Consider the following 18,576-nt stretch of genomic DNA (forward strand, 5'->3'; position numbering starts at 1 on the left):
AAAGCTTATTCACGACTGCAAAAAACTGTAGGCCCCAGAGCGCACCTATGAAATTAACTGTCTCATTTCAGGTTATTTAACCACTGGTCCTTCATTAGTTAACAGTAGCTGACAGTATGATCAAATGATAGATTGAATTCATGGATAGTATCATCATGTTTTCTCTCCCAGCTGTGACTGCAAGTCTGCATCACAGTTTTCTTATCAATTAAATGCTAAAATGACAGCTATACTATGATAATTTAATTAGTTTTTATTGGATCTGTTGTCTCTCATTTAAAATGCGAGGCGTCCCCTAGAAAACAACTTGAAAAAAACACCTCTCACTGCAAAAAACTGCACTCTGTCTGATGTATGCTGTAGTGATGATATAATCTTCAAGTGCTTAAAAAACAGATGATGCAAAATGTGAATATTCCATTTCCTCTCTTGGAAAAGGAAAGTGCCAGAGTATTGTTCTGTTCTGTTAGCACCGCACCTGTTGATGTCAAGTTAATTTCTTTGTCCTTTCCTCATCTGGACAAATATGGGACGTGATCATATTCAACTGTACAATAAAAGGTTAAATGCTAATTTAACATGCCAGAGTTAAATCCCCCAAACCTCATTTAAACACTGTGTAAAGTGCCCACTCAGCCAGATGTGCCAATTAAAGTCATTTTTGCAAGTTAATGTTTAATTCAGCTCTATTCACAGCTTGGAGCAAACTTCAGTATTGAATAGAAAATAATCACAAGCAATTCACTTAGATTTTTTTAAGATATCCCATTTTTATTTTAGTGAATTTATGTGGTCTATTTGGTGTATTTCCAACTGGACATTTTGATATTTTCATCTGCTGCAAACTTACGCGTGATACCATTAAAAACAGAAACTGTGAGTCCTACACAATGAGTAAAAGACTTACCTCCAGGAAATTATGGTAACAGTTATTTCTGTGTTTGTCTGTTGCTGATGTGCAACATCAGCTTGTGTATGTAAGTCTGAAGTGAGTCGCAGCTGTGCAATTTCAATGACATTATCTTCGGGGCTTGTTTGTGGTGCTTTGTATCAAATTGTGTGTTTTGAGTATTTGTGATTTGTTTGTAACTGACATCTCTCGTAACAAAAACTGGTGTCTGTCTTTGACTATTTTTTCTCACAGGGTGGAAGAGGGAATGGCAGGGGGAATGGCACCATTAACGGGCCGATGACAGGAAGAGGTAATGGTGCGAGCGGGGTCAACAGGTCTCCTCTGTCATCTGTTAACTCTCTGGCCATCCAAGATCCAACTGCAGCTGAGTACGCTTCCATACGGAAGTTCAGAAAGGTAAAGTATGCATAGATTTTTATCAGAATTATTGAGATTAGTCAGATCCAATACTAGAAATAACCTGAAGTGTGTAGAAAAGAGGAAAATGCACAGAAACAGAAGCAGATGGACTGATTTCCACGACTAGAGAAATAACCAGAAGATGGATTAGCTTATTTAGCAAGTCTGTTAGCAGGTCCCTCATGCAAGGCCTCGGCAAAATCAGGTCTCTGCTCTCATGAGCAACAAGGTCTGTGGTCCTGGAGCTATAGAGAGGTGAAGTCCTTCCGGTGTGTAAACATAATCTTTCAAGTCAAGAAAGTCCCAGTTTAGCATAGGTTTGATGCAGTTTAGTTTAGATTTATGTGAAATCACTAGTGAACTACATGCCTTGTCTCACATAATAAACATCACCAACACCAATCTCACTTACCTTGTAAGGTTAATTTACCTGAAGCGTTTTATCCAGTGACTCCTGTTCTCTTCTGAGCCATGAAGAGAAAGAACAAGTAAGACCTGCTGCTGTGTGACTACATCCTGGTACGAAAACACACAGGCATCATAGCTTCAGATACTAGCATCAGCTCTTGGAGGGAGAAAATCAGGACGCCACTTGCACGACCTCTGGGTGTGTAGTCTTCCTAATCATACATCTTCACAGTCTGATACTTCAGAAGTTTTAGAACTTTCTTGACTTGTAAAATTATCTTTTAAATTGAAAAACATCGTATGTATAATTCATGGCACAGTTCAGGCGGGATCAAAAAATAATTTGTCTCTCGCCATAGACCACGGTTCATATTTTTTAAGAAGTTAGGTCCCATGGTGGTCTACCGGAGGGGGCGTGACTTCGCCTCTCTATAGGGTGTCCTGAGAAACACTTTCCAAAAACTTGTTGCACTTATAAACCTCTGCATGCTCTCACAACTGAGCCTCGTCACATCATTAAATACCTCCTGTGGAAGCGTGCGCACCTCACAGTGACATCCTTTTAATCAACGCGCACCTTTATCACAATTTATTATAAGTTCTCAGCGAAAAACAGTCCCATATCTTTAGCATAAGACAGTGATTTGAGATGACTTGTTGAGTCAGTTAATTGACCTAATCTATGTTCTATGTTCTGTGTTGACTGGTGACATCTATCTCTCATGCAAGGTTATAGGTTTGCATTTAGATAGTACTGACATGTCCCTACCAATATTTTGGAAGGACAGAATTGTCCATGCAGGTATTTCAGCAAACTATTTTTCACTTTATCTTTGGAGTGAAGCCGTATTAGATAATTCTGATGTGCCCTCCCAGAGGCAGCGCCTGCGTGACAACCAATTTAGGCATGATGTGCTAGCATTTGATTGGCTAAAAAGAAGGGGGCTTGAAAGCTCATGTCAAGTGCAGATTTTATGTTTGAAATATCAACTGACAACACTTATCAGGTCAGTCCATACCTCAAGCGATTTAGTCTTTACAAATTTTTAGTCAAACTTATTCTGTTTCCTCTGCACTGCACTGCACAGATAGTGTAACTTTGTCCATACCGGCAGGTTTTGTACTTTGTAGATATCATTAACGTCGCCAGCGTTTTTCACTGTGTGTCCCTTCCACTGTTGAGACCAAACCATTGCCGTTGCTCTTACGTCATGTGATGGTGTCTATGACTGCTTAAGTAGGTGTTTGTGTGATGTTAATCAGCCTGAAGAAGAGCATTGGTATATGATATAATCAGCTGTGGTTAAAAAGTGTTGCCACATACCAGTATTTTTTCCGTAGTAGAGGATGGTGGCAAGCAAGATTTCTCACAAGGAACAGCAAGAACTAAAGACTAGTGTAACTAGCATTTAGTTGTAGTGTAACTAGCTTTTAGGCTCATGTTTCTGTTAGGATTTTGGACATTTACCATGATATCACAGCACATGCTGTATTCTTTCACTTAAAGCGTTATGTACACTGTAATGTTTTCACTGGTGACTCAATACTTCAAGGTTGACAAGACAAACAGGAAGGAAAATAACGGGGCTGACAGCCAGTCAGACAGCCAGTCGAGTGTGAGTGATTCACCCTCTGCAGCTCCTCCTCCACTACATCGCAGCCAGGAGTTTCCGCGCAAACCGCTGGAGCCGTTTCACCTGCACTCCTTCCCAAAGGTACGGGAATCATTGGATCAATATGCTCGGTATCAACCTTGTGCATTGTGTTAGCCAAACAGGCCCCTCATCCAACTGTAGGTCTGTGTGTTTACCACCAGAGGGTGCTGTCCACAAACAAACAGCTTTTTACAGTCAGACTTCAGGACTGAGCTATTTTGGTGTCTTGGTGTCTTCTCATTGGATTTTACTCACATTTATTGGCAAAATAGCCAACCAGCCTCATTAACTCACAGTAACTTATTTTTTTTAATTTCTACCTTAATTTGAATGTATTTTAATCACATGAAAAAATTGTATTTGCCAGCTGGGATGTCTTCTAAACAGTCAAGGCCACATTTTAGAGCAGTTTTGAAAGGGAAATAGAAGGACAATGATCGGATGGCAATCAGCCTCTCCCATGGATAAGCTGGCACACATATCCATTTTTTAAGCATATGTGTCTGTTTTTTGTGTGTGTGTTTGGCAGGGCATGAAACAGGTGACTATGTCTTTTGTGTTGGTGATTTAAGGAGATTGATAATGGTGGTTAAACTGTTTGTCTTTGCCGTGGATGTCAGCCCAGTTGCTGACCTGCACCTTTAATCTGTGCTTGCTAAATCCTTGATAGTGTGTTTGTGTGTTTCTTCCCTTCCTTTGCCCCTGTGTGCTGTGCTGCACAGCATGGTATTAGAGTGGCCAGAGTAAAGAGTGGAAGGATGGATTATGTAAGAGCTTGGCAGGCGGCCAAGCTGCCTCTGTGTGTGTGTGTGTGTGTGTGTGTGTGTGTGTGTGTGTTTGTGTGTGTGTGTGTGTGTGTGTGTGTGTGTGTGTGTGTGTGTGTGTGTGTGTGTGTGTGTGTGTGTGTGTTCCCGGTGAATCTATCAGCAAGTCTATCTAGAAACAGCTAACAGGTAGCCAGCAGCCAGTATGGGGATAAATAATGTTCACATATTGAAGTCATTTTCTCTGCCCCGGCTTCTATTACTCACTCTCACTGCACAGGAGGACCATATAAAAGCTTAATCATCCCTGGTCGCGTGTGCACACACCACTACATTCTTTCTAATTGGTTTCTAATTGGTTTTGAAAAAAAATTTAACAGGAGCAGTTACATGTTTGGTTATTGCTTTATTATAAGGTCCATTTTTGTATTAGATAGTTTTCTTTCGTTTCTCAGAAAAGGATCACATACACACAAGAAAAAAAAAACACTTCTACCAGTAGAGTTAAATGGGGGTTATGTTTTGCAGCGCTGTCTGTATGTCAGTGGATCAGTCTGTCTGTCAACAGGATATCTGTGTCTGAATATATTTGCATGAAGGTTCACAGAGCAACTGATTAACTCTTGCTGAAAAGTCAACAACTCAGCAGGCAATCCTTGACACTTGCATAGTACAAGCCATCTAGTAATTAGTTTGTCATTTTTAAGTATAGTTGCTTTTGAAAGGATGCAGACGCCTACTCTCCTTTTGACAGTGCCACTCGGTGATCCGTTTCTTTTGATCTTGACATGAAAGCTACTTTTGGCGAGCAAAAAACAAGTAAAAAGCCAAATAATTTAACATAGGTAGATATTGTAGATATAGAGACATTTATCGTTTGTCATCCAAACCTCTCTTTTTCACACACTCACATGCATACGAGACATCCCACTTTACCTGCAACAATGTATTGTCCACAATTTGGCTATTTTTTACTTTATGTCAGCAATTTTGATTTACTAGCTACCTACATTGCTGTTTAGTGATGTCCAATTACTTTGCCAGATATGAATTTAGAGGTCAAAGTTGTTGTGTTGCCTTTCACAGTCAAGCGACTGATTAGGTTCGACAATATCTGATGTAGATGTTATGAATAGTGCATAATCATTTTCATTTCTAATTTTTCCAGAAGTGTCCTATGCATTTACCACATACCCTTGATTTAATAAATATATTTTTTTTCTCTGTTACACAATTTTTGTGAGTTACCTGGTGGTCTGGTTCATGACTCAACACTTTCTATGTATGTAAAAACATGTTTAATTGTGAGCTCATCAATTTGATTTTGTTTCTCAGGAGGCCGTGTTCATGGGCAACGGGGAGCAGTACATCTGGAAGCCTCCAGAGGAAGATGATATCATCACCTTGCACCCACCACCACTCCGTGGAGAGAACGGTCAGGGGCACCCATCACCCCCAACCGCAAAGGAGGTAGTATATGAATGTGTGTGTGTGTGTGGTAGTTAGGAAGAGGGACCACAGGCTGACGGATAGACGGACAGGTCTCTGATTTGTGACTGCTGTGTTTACTGTTCGGGGCGCCCCTTTTGATTGGGTACGCCGTCATAACAGCGCTGCCCTGTGACCCCCTGTCATACAGGGTTTCTTCTTGCAGCCAGAGGTTACGTTACATGGATGCAGCACCCCAACCCCCCTGCCTGAACTCTGACCCCAATCTCCCAGCCCCCACTCATCTGTCAGTCTCACAACGGAAAACTCACCAGACGGATCAGACATCAGCGTCACCTGCTGCCAAATAATTATTGCTAAATTATAACGGTGCATTGTTGTGCTTCATTAGACAGAATGTCATCAGCCCTGACTCTTGTGTAGGCTACAAACGAACTTAAAATTACAATTTATTTTCAGACCACTTCTGAACTTACAAATATTATGTCTAAGTTCTTCTAACTTGAAGTCTTTTGCCTTGAAGTGATGAGCTGAACAAGGCTCAACCCACTCCATAAATTAAGTTACTCAAGAAGCATGTTCAGCATATTAGCAGACTTACAATTATGAATTGTGTGAGAGTTAAAACTCTCCTGAAACCATTCTTTTTTATAGTTTGAAGAAAACATATGTGATGAAACCCTGCTGTGTGTCTCTAATAAACTTTAAGATAATGGTTGTTTGCTCACACAGTAATGAAAACACTGCAAACCATGATGATGATTAGTATTAAATTCAATCCCTACTCACTGGCACTTAGATTTTCATTAAATATGATAAATATTAAATGTTATAATTGCCAGGGTGACTGGCAAGAGATGTTGGTTCAACCTAAAAACTTAAGTTTATTGAACATGTTTTCTGAAGTGCACCTAAATTAATAGCAAATGTATTTGTTTTGAATTATTGCAAATTTAGCTTGATTTCACTTTTCTATTTCTCAGGTTCAGCCATCCTAAAATTTTAAGGCAGCCCAGACACTGAACTTTTTAAAGTTAAAACAAACATATTTATTACACAGTGATATTGTGTAAGTATGTGAGAGTATATATGGTGGTGAGAGGGGATGTCTACGCTCACCAATCATATCACACACCCCACCACATGTGCTTCCACATGCAGCAACTCCACCCACGTTTCTTCAATCTCAGTCCCCATGTCTTTGCTCTCCGCTGAACACAGTGAGAGTTACAAGCAGTTTGGGAACTTTTGTCAGGGAAGTCTTTTTTCCCAGCCTAATAACTTTGTTGGCATGTTTATGACTGAAGAGTAAGTCTGATTTTTGTAACAGAGACATTACTTCATACAGCTTTTGATTAATAAGTCAGAGAATAAATGCATTGAAATAGAAGATTATCCAAGATAAGCAGGAGTTAAAATAAAGCAGCAGTCCTGACAAGTTTTAATCTGTTGGTGAGTTTGTTCTCTAAGCCACTGCTGATCTGAAGAGTTTCGATGTTGTATGTGGAGATTAAGGGGTTAAGTCTCTGCAGTTTGGCTCATGAGTTAAACTCCTCCTCTGCAAATCAGACTGGCACACAGAGCAGCTGGCCTTGACTGCATTCTCTCTCACAATTTCTTTTTCTTCCTTTCAAACTTTCTTTCCTGTTTTTTTTTTCTTTTCCAAACTTTTTCTCTCCCTCAGTTGCCGTGTTTTTCCATTTGAGAGTTTGTTGTTGCCCTAACATGCCCATATACTTTGTATCCTCTGGAGTTTGTCAGTTGCAGCCGTCAAAAGGTGTTGAGTTTCCACTCCCATCTAAATCTCCTCCTCTCTTCTGGCGCTCTCTCCTTCTGCTCCACTCCCTTCGTGGCTATTAGGAGGCGCTGCCCTCCCCAGCCAATCACATTGCACGAATCATCACCAGATGAATATTGACCGCTAGCAGACGGTTTGGAAATGTGTGCCATATTTGCTATTCATAAAGTTGATCACACACAGATGCATCAGTCATGCATACTGTTGTGTTTCCATGGATAATCACTGTATGCTGAAATTAAATGTGACTTCATGAAACCTTGGTCTGAGCCGAGAGCTGAAGCAGTATCAGAGGAGACATAACAGAAAAGGAGCACAGGCAGAGGGGAGGAGAAAAGAAAACATACAATGCACAGGCTTCCTCAACAGCTGCAGCCCAGTTTTGAAATCCCCATCATCTTGTGACTTCCTTCCTCTGCTGCACAGAGCAGCAGATTCGGTGTGCACAAATGCACACACAGAGACACACAGACACAGACGCACACACACACGCACACACACACACACACACACACGCTGCACATTGTGTGCACACACTTGTAGCATACGCCAGGGTCTTTGTTTATCCAAAAAGGTCACACAAGAGATTTGTGGGGGCAGGGTATGTGTGCTGGTTGAGGTCTGTTAGAGACAGAAAGAGAGAGAGAGAAAGAAAGAAAGAAAGATATTCACAGTTAAAGTCATAGTATTTTGTACTTGAATCATATTTCCACAGTTTAAAGCTACTACAATCTCAATTCCAAAAAAGCTGGGACGTTGAATGCAATAGTTTGCAAAAACTTTTCAACCTGTAATCATTGATAAATAAATAAATGGGTCCTTCTCAGATGTGACAGTCATGCCATGGGCACTAACACAACCTCATACCAGCACAGATGCTGGCTTTTGTAAACAATCTGGATGGTCCTTTTGGAGATGAAGATCACAATATCCATGATTTCTGAAAACAATCTGAAATGTGGACTCAGAGGAGCTTGGGACCAGAGAAGCTGATAGTGTTTAGAGAGAGAGTTTTAACTTCTTTTTTTTAGCAGCGACAAACTTTGTTTACTGACAGCGGTTTCCCAAAGTGTTCCTGAGCCCAAGTAGTATCCTTTATATCCTTAATACAATTATTTTAGTTTTTAATGTAGTGCTGCTTCAGGGGTCAAAGATCGTGAGCACTCAGTGTTGGTTTTCAGCCATCCTCCCTACGTCCAGCGATATCTCTGGATTCTGTGAGCCTTTTAATGATATTTTGGATTGCAGATGGTCTGAACTTTGGCTGGGAAAATGTAAACACAGGCTCGTTTCATCTGATTTCAAGGACAGTCCAACCACAGGAACAGCTAAATAGGAATAGCCAGTCCTGTTGTTCGTGGTCTTGTTTGCTTATGTAGGTAGTATGGAGACATCAGTATTAAATTAAGACTGTTTAATAACAAACTCATTGTAGTAGGTTTTGGGGATTTTTGACTTTTACTGAAGAAATTATGCAAACCAATAAATTGTCTATCAAAATAGCCAGCAATAAATTTGATTTTCAATTCATAATTGATTGAAGATTGCAACTCTAGTAGCTTTAACTAATGTTATGATAATAATAATCTTTATTTATAGAATAATCTTCTAAACATGTGTTACAAAGTGCTTCACACAGCAACTTCATAAACAACAGATCATAAAACATTTTGATCATAGAAACAATGTCCAAGTAAATAAAACTTGCAAAAGGACAGTCAATAAAATCCAAGCAAATGAGCAACAAATTTTCTCTAATGTAAAACATATAATGTAAAGGTATGAAAGTAAAGGAAAGGTGAGTGTGCACACGGAAAGAGTCTTGGCCATTGTCTCTGTGCTCTCAGGTTTCAGTTTTTTGGGAGTGGAACAAAAACAAGGCTAATCTGTGAGTGTGTGTGGGAGAGTTTGCATAGCCAGTGTTTCTCAGGGCCACTGGAGCAGAGCTGCTGGTCTGGGTGTGAACACGGAAGGTAAACATTACCATGTCCCACAATCCTCTGCTCTTCTGCTCCACTTGTGGAATTTTGACACAGAAATGCCAAAGGTCACAGCACCGGTTTATCCGAATTCCCCACAAGACCTCACACATGCCTCTGAGTTGTGAACCTCAGATATCAAATCTTACATGATTCACTCCAAGATAATGTATGTGTGTGTATTTAAAGACACATGCGCACGCTTTGTCCACAAAATCATGTACGCTTCATTTGAAGCAAAATAGATGTGAGCAAAGTCCCTTAATGAACACTACTTTGCAGGGGTTTTTTTTCTTCAGTGAGTTGGCTGTAGTCCAAATCTTTCACACCATACACCCGCTGTTCTGTTGCCAAAGCAGTTGTGGTGAAATTTTAACAGGTTCATCCACTGCAGAGCTAACTCTGTCTCTCTGCTGAGACCTCAACAGACTGATAACACAGTTTACTCTGTCTTATCCTACCCCGTCAAAATAGGTCAGGTTACAGCACAGAGCGAGCTCTGTCAACACATGTGCAAACTGCTACGCACACACCCACACACTCCATGCTCACACATTCATTTGCACATACCAAATTAGCAGTGTTGTATGTTTGTTCACATGTTCACATATTGCACCTTTTTGTCTGACATACATGCAGACAGACATGCATAAATATAGGAAGTTTGGGTGAGACTTTATTTGAGGGGTGTGTCATAACACTGTCATAGCCACTGAAAAAAACAAAATGCATTCAGAATACTAATTAATTGCATTAAAAAGTCTTAATAACATTCTGAATTCAACACATTTTTTTTCCGGAGCTGATGATGGAAGTAACTAAGGAGTAAACAATCTTGTTTCCTTCTCATCTCTGTTGAGACAGAGCAACGCTAAGCTCGACTGGACTAGAGATCCTGGACAGACTGGGTCGAACACATCCTCCAAGACCAACGATGGCCAGTTTGACAATAGGGAATACAGTACTGAGGTGGTTTTCTTGCTGAGTGTGATAATTAGGCAGCTAGCTCCATGGCTAACTGAGCTAAGTAGCTAACACCAGCTACACCAGACTAGCTAACAGCAGACACCAGTTAGCCTACTTTAGCAACAAATAAACCATCTAGCCGCTGTCTGTCCATCACCTAACTTTTTACTGACTTAACTTTTACTGCACTCTGTTGTCAAACTGGCTTTATAATAACGACAGTCTAATGACATCATTATGGCAAATGGCACCGCTTTAGTTGAAGTCCAGGAAAGTATTCATGACACTGTTACAAAAACATAAAATTGTTTAATAAAATTTAATGACCTCTGTATGACAAGTCCAAAGTGCACCATTAATAGTAATGTCTCTATATGACCTACATAAGCAAACGAGACAGATGAATCAAGCCTTTCTTTACGTGTTTTTTTGTTTGTTTTTTTGTTTGTTTGTTTTTTGCTCAGGCAAGGTTACAGTTAGTTGTACGTTTGCCAGTTAAAAATTAGTAAGAGAGATTTTTATTTATGTCATTTTTATTTTTGGTACTTGTGGTTATTATGGTGGAAATGCTACAGCTTTTGCTCACAGGTGCTGCCAAAATCAACAAAATAACAAAGTTCTTTTTAGTAGCTTTAATGTCAAATTGTCAAAACACCAAAGACATCAAACAATGATAATTTTGCATTAAAAATTACATAATTTACAGAATGACTCTTAATGACAACAGCCTTAACATAACAAACATTCATAATGACTCCTTTATGTTCTTGACAGCTGTTATGATTATGACATTGTAATGACAGTCTTATGTACAACCTATCAAATAAAATGTTACCAAAGGTTTAATGTGCTTATAGTTAGCTCAGAAACATAGGACTTAAATGTGGGAAACATGTGATGTTCATTTAAATCCCAGCTCAGCGCGGCATGTGTAGGCTTCGTAGCAGTTGTGGTTATAGACAGCCACCTTCTATTTCAGGAGCTGTCATACACAGAACGTAGGGTTGAGTTATATTGTAGGTCAGTGTCACTAACTGACACCATGCTCTTCTCTCCTTCTGTGTCTGTTCTCAGATTGCAGACACCTACTCCATCGTGTGTAAAACCCAGAAGAAGAAACCTATGGAAAACAATGGGTCAAAGACCCTCCCACGCTCCTTTGGTGGAGAGAGAAACGCAGGGTCCTGCGGCCGAGGCCGAGGTGTTCAAGGCCAGGCACGTTCCCAGGAGGAGCCGTGCTACGAGCCGGTAGGAGACAGGTCCTGGTCCACATGTGCAATGGCTGAACCTGACCCCGCATACGCTACAATCGACACCCACCGGAAACGTGAGCAGACGGGAACCAATAACGTCACAGCTGGAGGTAATGCCACTCTGAAGAGGAAGAAGCAGCCGCCACAGCAGCAACAGCAGGCGGCACAGGCAGCACCTCAGGGCTCAGGACCCACCGCCCTGCCTATTAGAGGCCTGCCCGGTGGTGAAAACTTCTATGAGACCATCAGCGATGTGAAACAAGGGGCCAACAGCTCCAGCACCACCACCATTTTCACTTTCAATGATGGGATGGAGATGTATGTCACTGGCCTGTAGCTGGCTGAGGGCCCACGAGTCATGAAAGGGACCCTCCTGTTGACTGGCCAACAGGCTGCTGTACATAGATGCAAGGCCCTCTATAGACAAACAACATGAGGATCCATTTTGTGATGACATCAGGTACAAACAGGGTCTTAATCCAGGTTCAAACTTCCTTTGATTGGTCTGTACTTCAGAACCAGCCTAAGCCTAGTCCAGCCCAAATATGGACCAAATGTGTTTTAATGAAAAAAAAAAAAGAAGAAAACTGGAATATACAACTTCAACCTACTGTGTCACTGACCATACTCACCTGTTTGTGCATCATTTTCCATAATATCTTTATTTTTATATGAACACTGTACTCTTTAAAGAGTATGTGGTGTAACTCACAACCTTTAACATATATATATATATATATTAAAAAAATAAATGTGCATGCATTGTGCAAACACACACCTGAAAATAAACAGTAGTAGCAAGGAAAATGGGTATATTAAGAATATGAGGCACACTTTAAGCTATTGTCACCCATATACACACTCACGCACACACATATGCCTCAGACTTATGTAATATAAGCAGATGGATGTCACAGAGATTTGTGGTGCTTTGCTCTCCCTAAGCAAACATCTGAAACAGGTTCTCTGAGCGCTGGCCGGTTGCCTGGCAGACAGCATTGTGGTGCTTGTTCAAACATGGGCCTAGAATTTGTAGGCCTGCTTGAACACAGAAATTATTCAAGGCTAAAGTCCCCATTTCACAATTTACCATAAATGTGCCCTAGATTTATTAGCAATTATCAATAAAAGCCCTTCAGATAACTATAAAATATGACTTTTGATCAATAATATAGCCTTCATATAAATTATGAGATTATTTAAAGGAGCAATATGTTTGTGTGTCTAAAAATGAGTACCGCAGTCCAAATAGGGAGTTGTAGAATAGACGGTATATTAGATAAGTTGAAATCCTATTTAATATATGATCTATGGTTGAAGGAGTTGTTTGTCCCCACCACCTCCTCCCCAGACTAAAGGAGGCTCAGGCAGGCTGCAGGAACACTGCAGGAGCACAAGATGAGTGCAGCATTGTAGGTTGACAAGAACAAGAGACATCGAGTCCTACGCTATAAGGTGATCAGGTGTTTAGAACTGTTAATTGTCTGTCAGTGTAAAGTTAAGCCTGTTATCCTGCAAACAAAACCTCACTGCTCTGAAAATACACACTCCGGAGTTGGAGTTCAGTGACTGCCTGCCAGACTCATTTTTAACATATTGCTCAATTTAACCATGATAATCATCTACTAAAAGATTATTTGTCATTTCTTAGAAACAGACCATAACTCATTTGGCAAAAACATTTGGTATAAATTTTAACTAAATGTAAAGTGAATAAACATGAAATAGGCCAAAACAAAAACAGACTTTCCAGCCCAGAATGGAAATTACAAAGGAGAGCATGCTGGCTGTAGTGTTGTTGTCAGAGAAGCCAGTATTTCAAATTAATATGTTTCCCTCATCTCTGATGACATATCGTGGTCATTTTAGAATTTAGTACAGTAAATATATTACATATTTCTCCTTTAACAATCTGCATTCAGATTTGACAAATATCTGTAGCCAGAGGCTTAACACACCCGAACACCCCCCACACACACGTGCAGACACAGATACACATATACTTGGCAGAGTCATGCAGGGTAAGCAATCAAGTCAGGGACATCAAGCAGGTTGTGCAAGAATTTCCCTAGAGCGATTTCACAATGTGAGACCTTAACTGTATTACTATAAATAAATATATAAATATAATGAAAGAGAGAAGAATATAAAAAAAATAAGGAAGTGGAAGAGTGTCCAAAATAATATGGGATGCTTCATCCTGTGCAGTTAATATGTCATATCCTTTGGGCGCTGTAAACATCTAATTTTATGACCATTGTAATTTTGCACTGGACAGCTGCAGGACTGGTTTGCTTAATTGCGCATTAATATGCTGTACAGGGCGTTTCTCAGCACAATTCTGATTCGCTCGCAGGTCTCGAGTTAAAGTGAGAGCTCCCCATAGCCCACCAGACTTAAGTCTGCTGGTTGAAATAGCAACAGAGGGCTTGGACTCCAAGGAAAATAACGAGCTGGGCATAAAAATTACCAGCGAGTATCCTTTGGAAGGTTGCCCTGCGCCCTCTCCCCACCCTCGTCTTCAGCCTCTGCACAGAGTTCTCTTCCATTACAAACAATGTCTTTCCCATGTAGCTTTGGGAAACATTAAAAAACAAAGAGTAGAGGAAGAAAACAAAACATTAGAGGCTTAATAAATGGGCATAAAGATAAGAGGTGAAGAGGGATAAAACTGCTCACAGGCTAAGAGATGAAGGGCGCATTAGAATGATCTCACTGTGAGACAACCGTGCAAAGACAAGACGGGTTTAGAAAGGTTAGCAACATAAATTTATAAATGCTACTGTGTCAGAAAGTATGTAAAAACAAATGCACTCTGTATTTTAATGCACTGTTTATTTTTTCTTACCTACTGACAAATACCATTGGTTGAATAGCTCACACCACTGCCATGAAAACAATACATTTATGTTGTTGGTGCAATTTTTTCCTGCTTGATCAAAAAAGTGCATGCTTTGATATATGAAAATGAAAACAAATATTGTGGTACTTAATTGATCTCTTGTTTGTTGAATCTTTTCTGTTGTGCTTTTTTTTTTTTCATGTGATGCAAAGCAGCGTTTAAGCTTTTCCAAAGTAAAAACTTGGAGGAGTAGGAGGGGAGAGAAATAGAAAGATAGAGAGAAGCCACTGGGAGTTCAAGACAGAGCGTTGTTTATCCTCCACTCTGGGGGAGCAAGAAAGAGCGATAGAGGTGAGGGAAGAGAAGAAGTGCATCTATGGACACAGACACAAAGGTCCCTCCTCCTTCAGATATGTGTTTTTGCACACACACACACACACAATGGCCGGCACACACACTGCAACATTGAGCCATGTGCATTTAGAGGATGAAACACACTTTGCTTCCACTTGGTCAGCCCTTGCATACACTCCCTCCCCCAGCTGTGTTCATCCTCTAATAACCAACACAGACCTCTCTTTTCTCCGTGCAGGGGAGGGGCCTTTGATGTCCAATTCTGAGGGACTCGGGGAGTGATATGAGTGGGGTAGGGGCGGGGAGGGCAGAGGCTGCGGGTCAAGCCAACCCCAGTCTCATATCAACAATGCACCAACGGCTCAACTACTGCCTGATATGAGAAATGGCAAACAGCTGAGACGCTTAACAAGCTCTGTCGAGGCTTCTCTCAGACAATGCTGGCTGGAAATCGCTATCACACCTAATCCTTTTTCTCTGGCTGTCACTTTATGTGTCACATTTTCTTTATCCTGAGAGAAAAGCACTGATCTGATATATATTTTGTCGAACACTGTTCCACACTGGTTGAGACAGATGTTCATTGCACAAACAAATAACAGTATGATGATGTAAATGTGTAAAATACTCTGTTGCTGTTCTGATGTTGTTCCAATGTAACATACAGTATACAGTATATTTGTTGAAAAAAAAGAGATGGTTATCACAGACACATTGTACTTTGTGGATGCAAAATGTTTCATGCTTTCCATGCAGATACAGATGCTGTTTGTTAATTGTCTTCTTCAGATATAATTATGGGCCAATACTGCTGTGACAGCTGTAGCCAATGTTGTATGTTCTTAAAGCACAGGGTTTAGTTTAAAAAAATAAAATAAATATAATAAAATATAGTGTGACAGTGCAGATATGCAAAAGATTGTAATGTTTTATATTAACCTTCATAAAATATTAAAGTGAGTTTTTACTTTTCTAATAAAGTGGCACATTATAACGTGTGTTTGTCTTTTGCCTGCATTCTTATTGCTTTGTACAAACAGAGCAGCACCTGTGTAGCAGCCTCACAGTAATAACTGTAGCTTGTAATAAATGCAGCCTCCAATAAAATGTGTTTGTGTAAAATTAAGCAATAAACCAGAGATGTAGAAGCGCCTCTGCAGGCATTTTAGAATAGGTTAGGTAAAGAGGCATTCAGGTGCCTCCAACAAGTGAAATAAAAAGAAAAATGGTGGCATATCCTTCAATAATAACAGCTGTTTGATCATGTTTATGAGCTGCACATTTCCAATGAGCACTCTAGTCCTAGGTAAAGACACTTGTTGAAAAAAAGAATATGACTTAATATACAGGCAGGAACAGTTTAGAACAGAGGTTCTCATTTTTTCTCAGCAAAGGACCCTGTACAGGATAGAAAATATACCAGGTGCCTCCCTCATGTATGCCCCTTGCCCCTTAGAACGACCCAGTTTCCACTATTAATGAGTGACGCAGGTTTGAGGGGAAAATATTTATTTATATTTTTATTAAGAGCTATAGATTTTTTATATCATGATAATTTTAATGTAAACTTTTCAAACCCCCATTTGAGAACCACTGGTTTTCAATGTATTTTATAAACATTAAACAGACACATGAATACCATGAAAAATTGTATTTTTGCTTTTTATATTGGTATCATTAACCTAATGCAATGCAAAAGCATTGTCTGCTATTTTGCCCCTCATTCGTCGTAATAAATGGACCTCTATATTATAATAGACCTAAAGGACCAGTGTGTAGGATTTAGTAGCATCTAGCGATGATATTGCAGACACTTCGCCACACACTCCCCTTCCAAGCCTGTAGGAGATCCTACAGTGGGCATGAAACTTGTGCATAACATAAAATACCATATGAAAAGCCAGTGTTTGGTTTGTCCATTCCAGGCTACTGTAGACACATGGCGTGCAACATGCCAGATTCAATTGAAGATGACCTGCACTCTTTGTAGATATAAACGTCTAATTATGAGGAAACAAAAACACAAAACGTCTTATTTTCAGGGGAATATATACTAATGAAAACATACTTGTGAACGTTATAATCAATTTCTGACGTATAAATCCCAATAAATCTCATACATTGGACGTTTAAGGTAAGCACACCTTTGAGAGATTCTCATGAAACTGGACTTTGCTTCATAGACCCCAGTATTTACTGCAGGACTGCATTATTTCGTAGGGGTTCATATGATTGTGTTCAGGAACTATTTTTTCATTTTACATTATGACAGCAATAGAATATGAATAGTTAACACTGGACGACATTTAATGGAGGAAACAATCGGACGAAAGACGCTCATTTCTCTCATGATAACCCACTTGTAAAGTACGGTTCGTGAAAATGAAACATATTGCCCTAAATCACCATTTTATGAGCAAAAAACATAAATGCGCAGTTTGCCTCTGAGGCCTGCACACTTTCTTTTCTCCTCCCTCTGCTCTCCCCCAGCTTGGCTCGCCGGCTCTTCCTCCTCGTCGACAGCAGACACCGGCCGGTAAACTGTCGCACACGCCCCCTCCACTCTTCCACCCACATTACTCGGTTGAGAAAAAAAACAGATGAATCAGCCAATCAGAGGCCGCCTCACCGTGGACGCGTGCCAGAGTGTAATGTTTATGTACGCGGCGGACCAATAGGAGTGAGGCGGAGGGGGCGTGGCATTCTTTGGGGGAAAGAGGCAAAACAATCTGATTTGTGGACGAAGCCCTGCAGTAGTTTATCCATGGGTGCTTGTGTGGCTTGGCTGGTATTTGTCAGAGGTAAAAAGGAAAGATAGAAAAGATAAAATTGATTTTCTAAGTGCATTCGACTCATGTAATGAATGAGTGTAGTGTTTTTACAGAGATTAATACGGATTGTGCTAAAAAACCCGAGACGGTAGTGACAGGATGAATTGGAATAAACAGAAGACCATACAATTAGTTAAAGGTTTACACATGAAGATGTTGGTAGTGGGAGGAATTTCCATTCAGACAGACGTCAGTGAGCACTAAATGAAGTTCTTCCGACACAAGAATAGCGAATCAGTGAAGTCATGTAAAATTTTTGTGGGTTCCAGCTGGTGGATTAGGCTATTACAGAAAGGAAATACAAATGCAAATTAGTATCAGTAAAGCATACGTTTGAAGTGTAATCTGGGGGAAAAACGAATATGACAAAAAAAAAGGGGTAAATTAAGGCATCTATAAATCAAACTGTAAGAGGAATGTCTTGACAAAGTTTAGGCTGGAGCACAATGAGCACTTCAGCTGAGGTTCATATCTAGGATCTCCACAAGCGATGCACATTAAATTTAAGAGCATTTTGTCTTTAGGAATCCACTCTGACCTTTTAGGTTGAAGATAATAAAGTCTAAAAAGTCAATAAATGACTTTTGACTTTTGCTGGGGACCTCCTACAGCCACACAATGACCCTTGTAGATCCCCGGATCTCAGTGTGAAAACCTCTGGTTTAGGGTGTGTATGTGTGTGTTAAAGTTTTTCATATTGTTTTGTTTTTTGGTGTCTTTGAATAGATTTATATTTTATGTCTATTGTCTGATCACACTCCGGAGCAGAAGGTTCGTCGAGTCTAGAAGGGAACTCCAGACCCGCAAAAAGTCTCGCGAGAGCGAGTGATTCATGATTTTCCCTAGGCGTGAACAAGTGTTTTCGGTCCCCAGACCCAAGCAAATTGTAACCACAGCGTTGTCTTGTTATAAAATATAATTCGTTTTTACAACATGCCCAAATGAAGAAGCAGCGCGTTCAAATC

General features: G+C 40.2%; 1 protein-coding gene across 2 annotated transcripts in view; it reads left to right on the plus strand.

Moving 5' to 3' along the window:
* Positions 1-15,778, plus strand: part of LOC146325105 (uncharacterized) — a 62,366-nt gene extending 46,588 nt beyond the window's left edge. For both annotated transcript variants that reach the window (XM_084720913.1, XM_084720914.1), the window contains exons 6-9: positions 1,145-1,309; positions 3,274-3,435; positions 5,475-5,609; positions 11,406-15,778. In XM_084720913.1, coding sequence (XP_084577039.1) covers positions 1,145-1,309; positions 3,274-3,435; positions 5,475-5,609; positions 11,406-11,921 — 978 coding nt within the window. In that variant the 3' untranslated portion in view covers positions 11,922-15,778. The remainder of the gene's footprint in view (positions 1-1,144; positions 1,310-3,273; positions 3,436-5,474; positions 5,610-11,405) is intronic.
* The last annotated feature ends 2,798 nt before the right edge of the window (positions 15,779-18,576 follow it).

Source organism: Lutjanus erythropterus, chromosome 6 (assembly GCF_056507025.1).
Source record: "Lutjanus erythropterus isolate fLutEry1 chromosome 6, fLutEry1.hap2, whole genome shotgun sequence".
In the NCBI taxonomy this organism is placed as follows: domain Eukaryota; kingdom Metazoa; phylum Chordata; class Actinopteri; order Lutjaniformes; family Lutjanidae; genus Lutjanus; species Lutjanus erythropterus.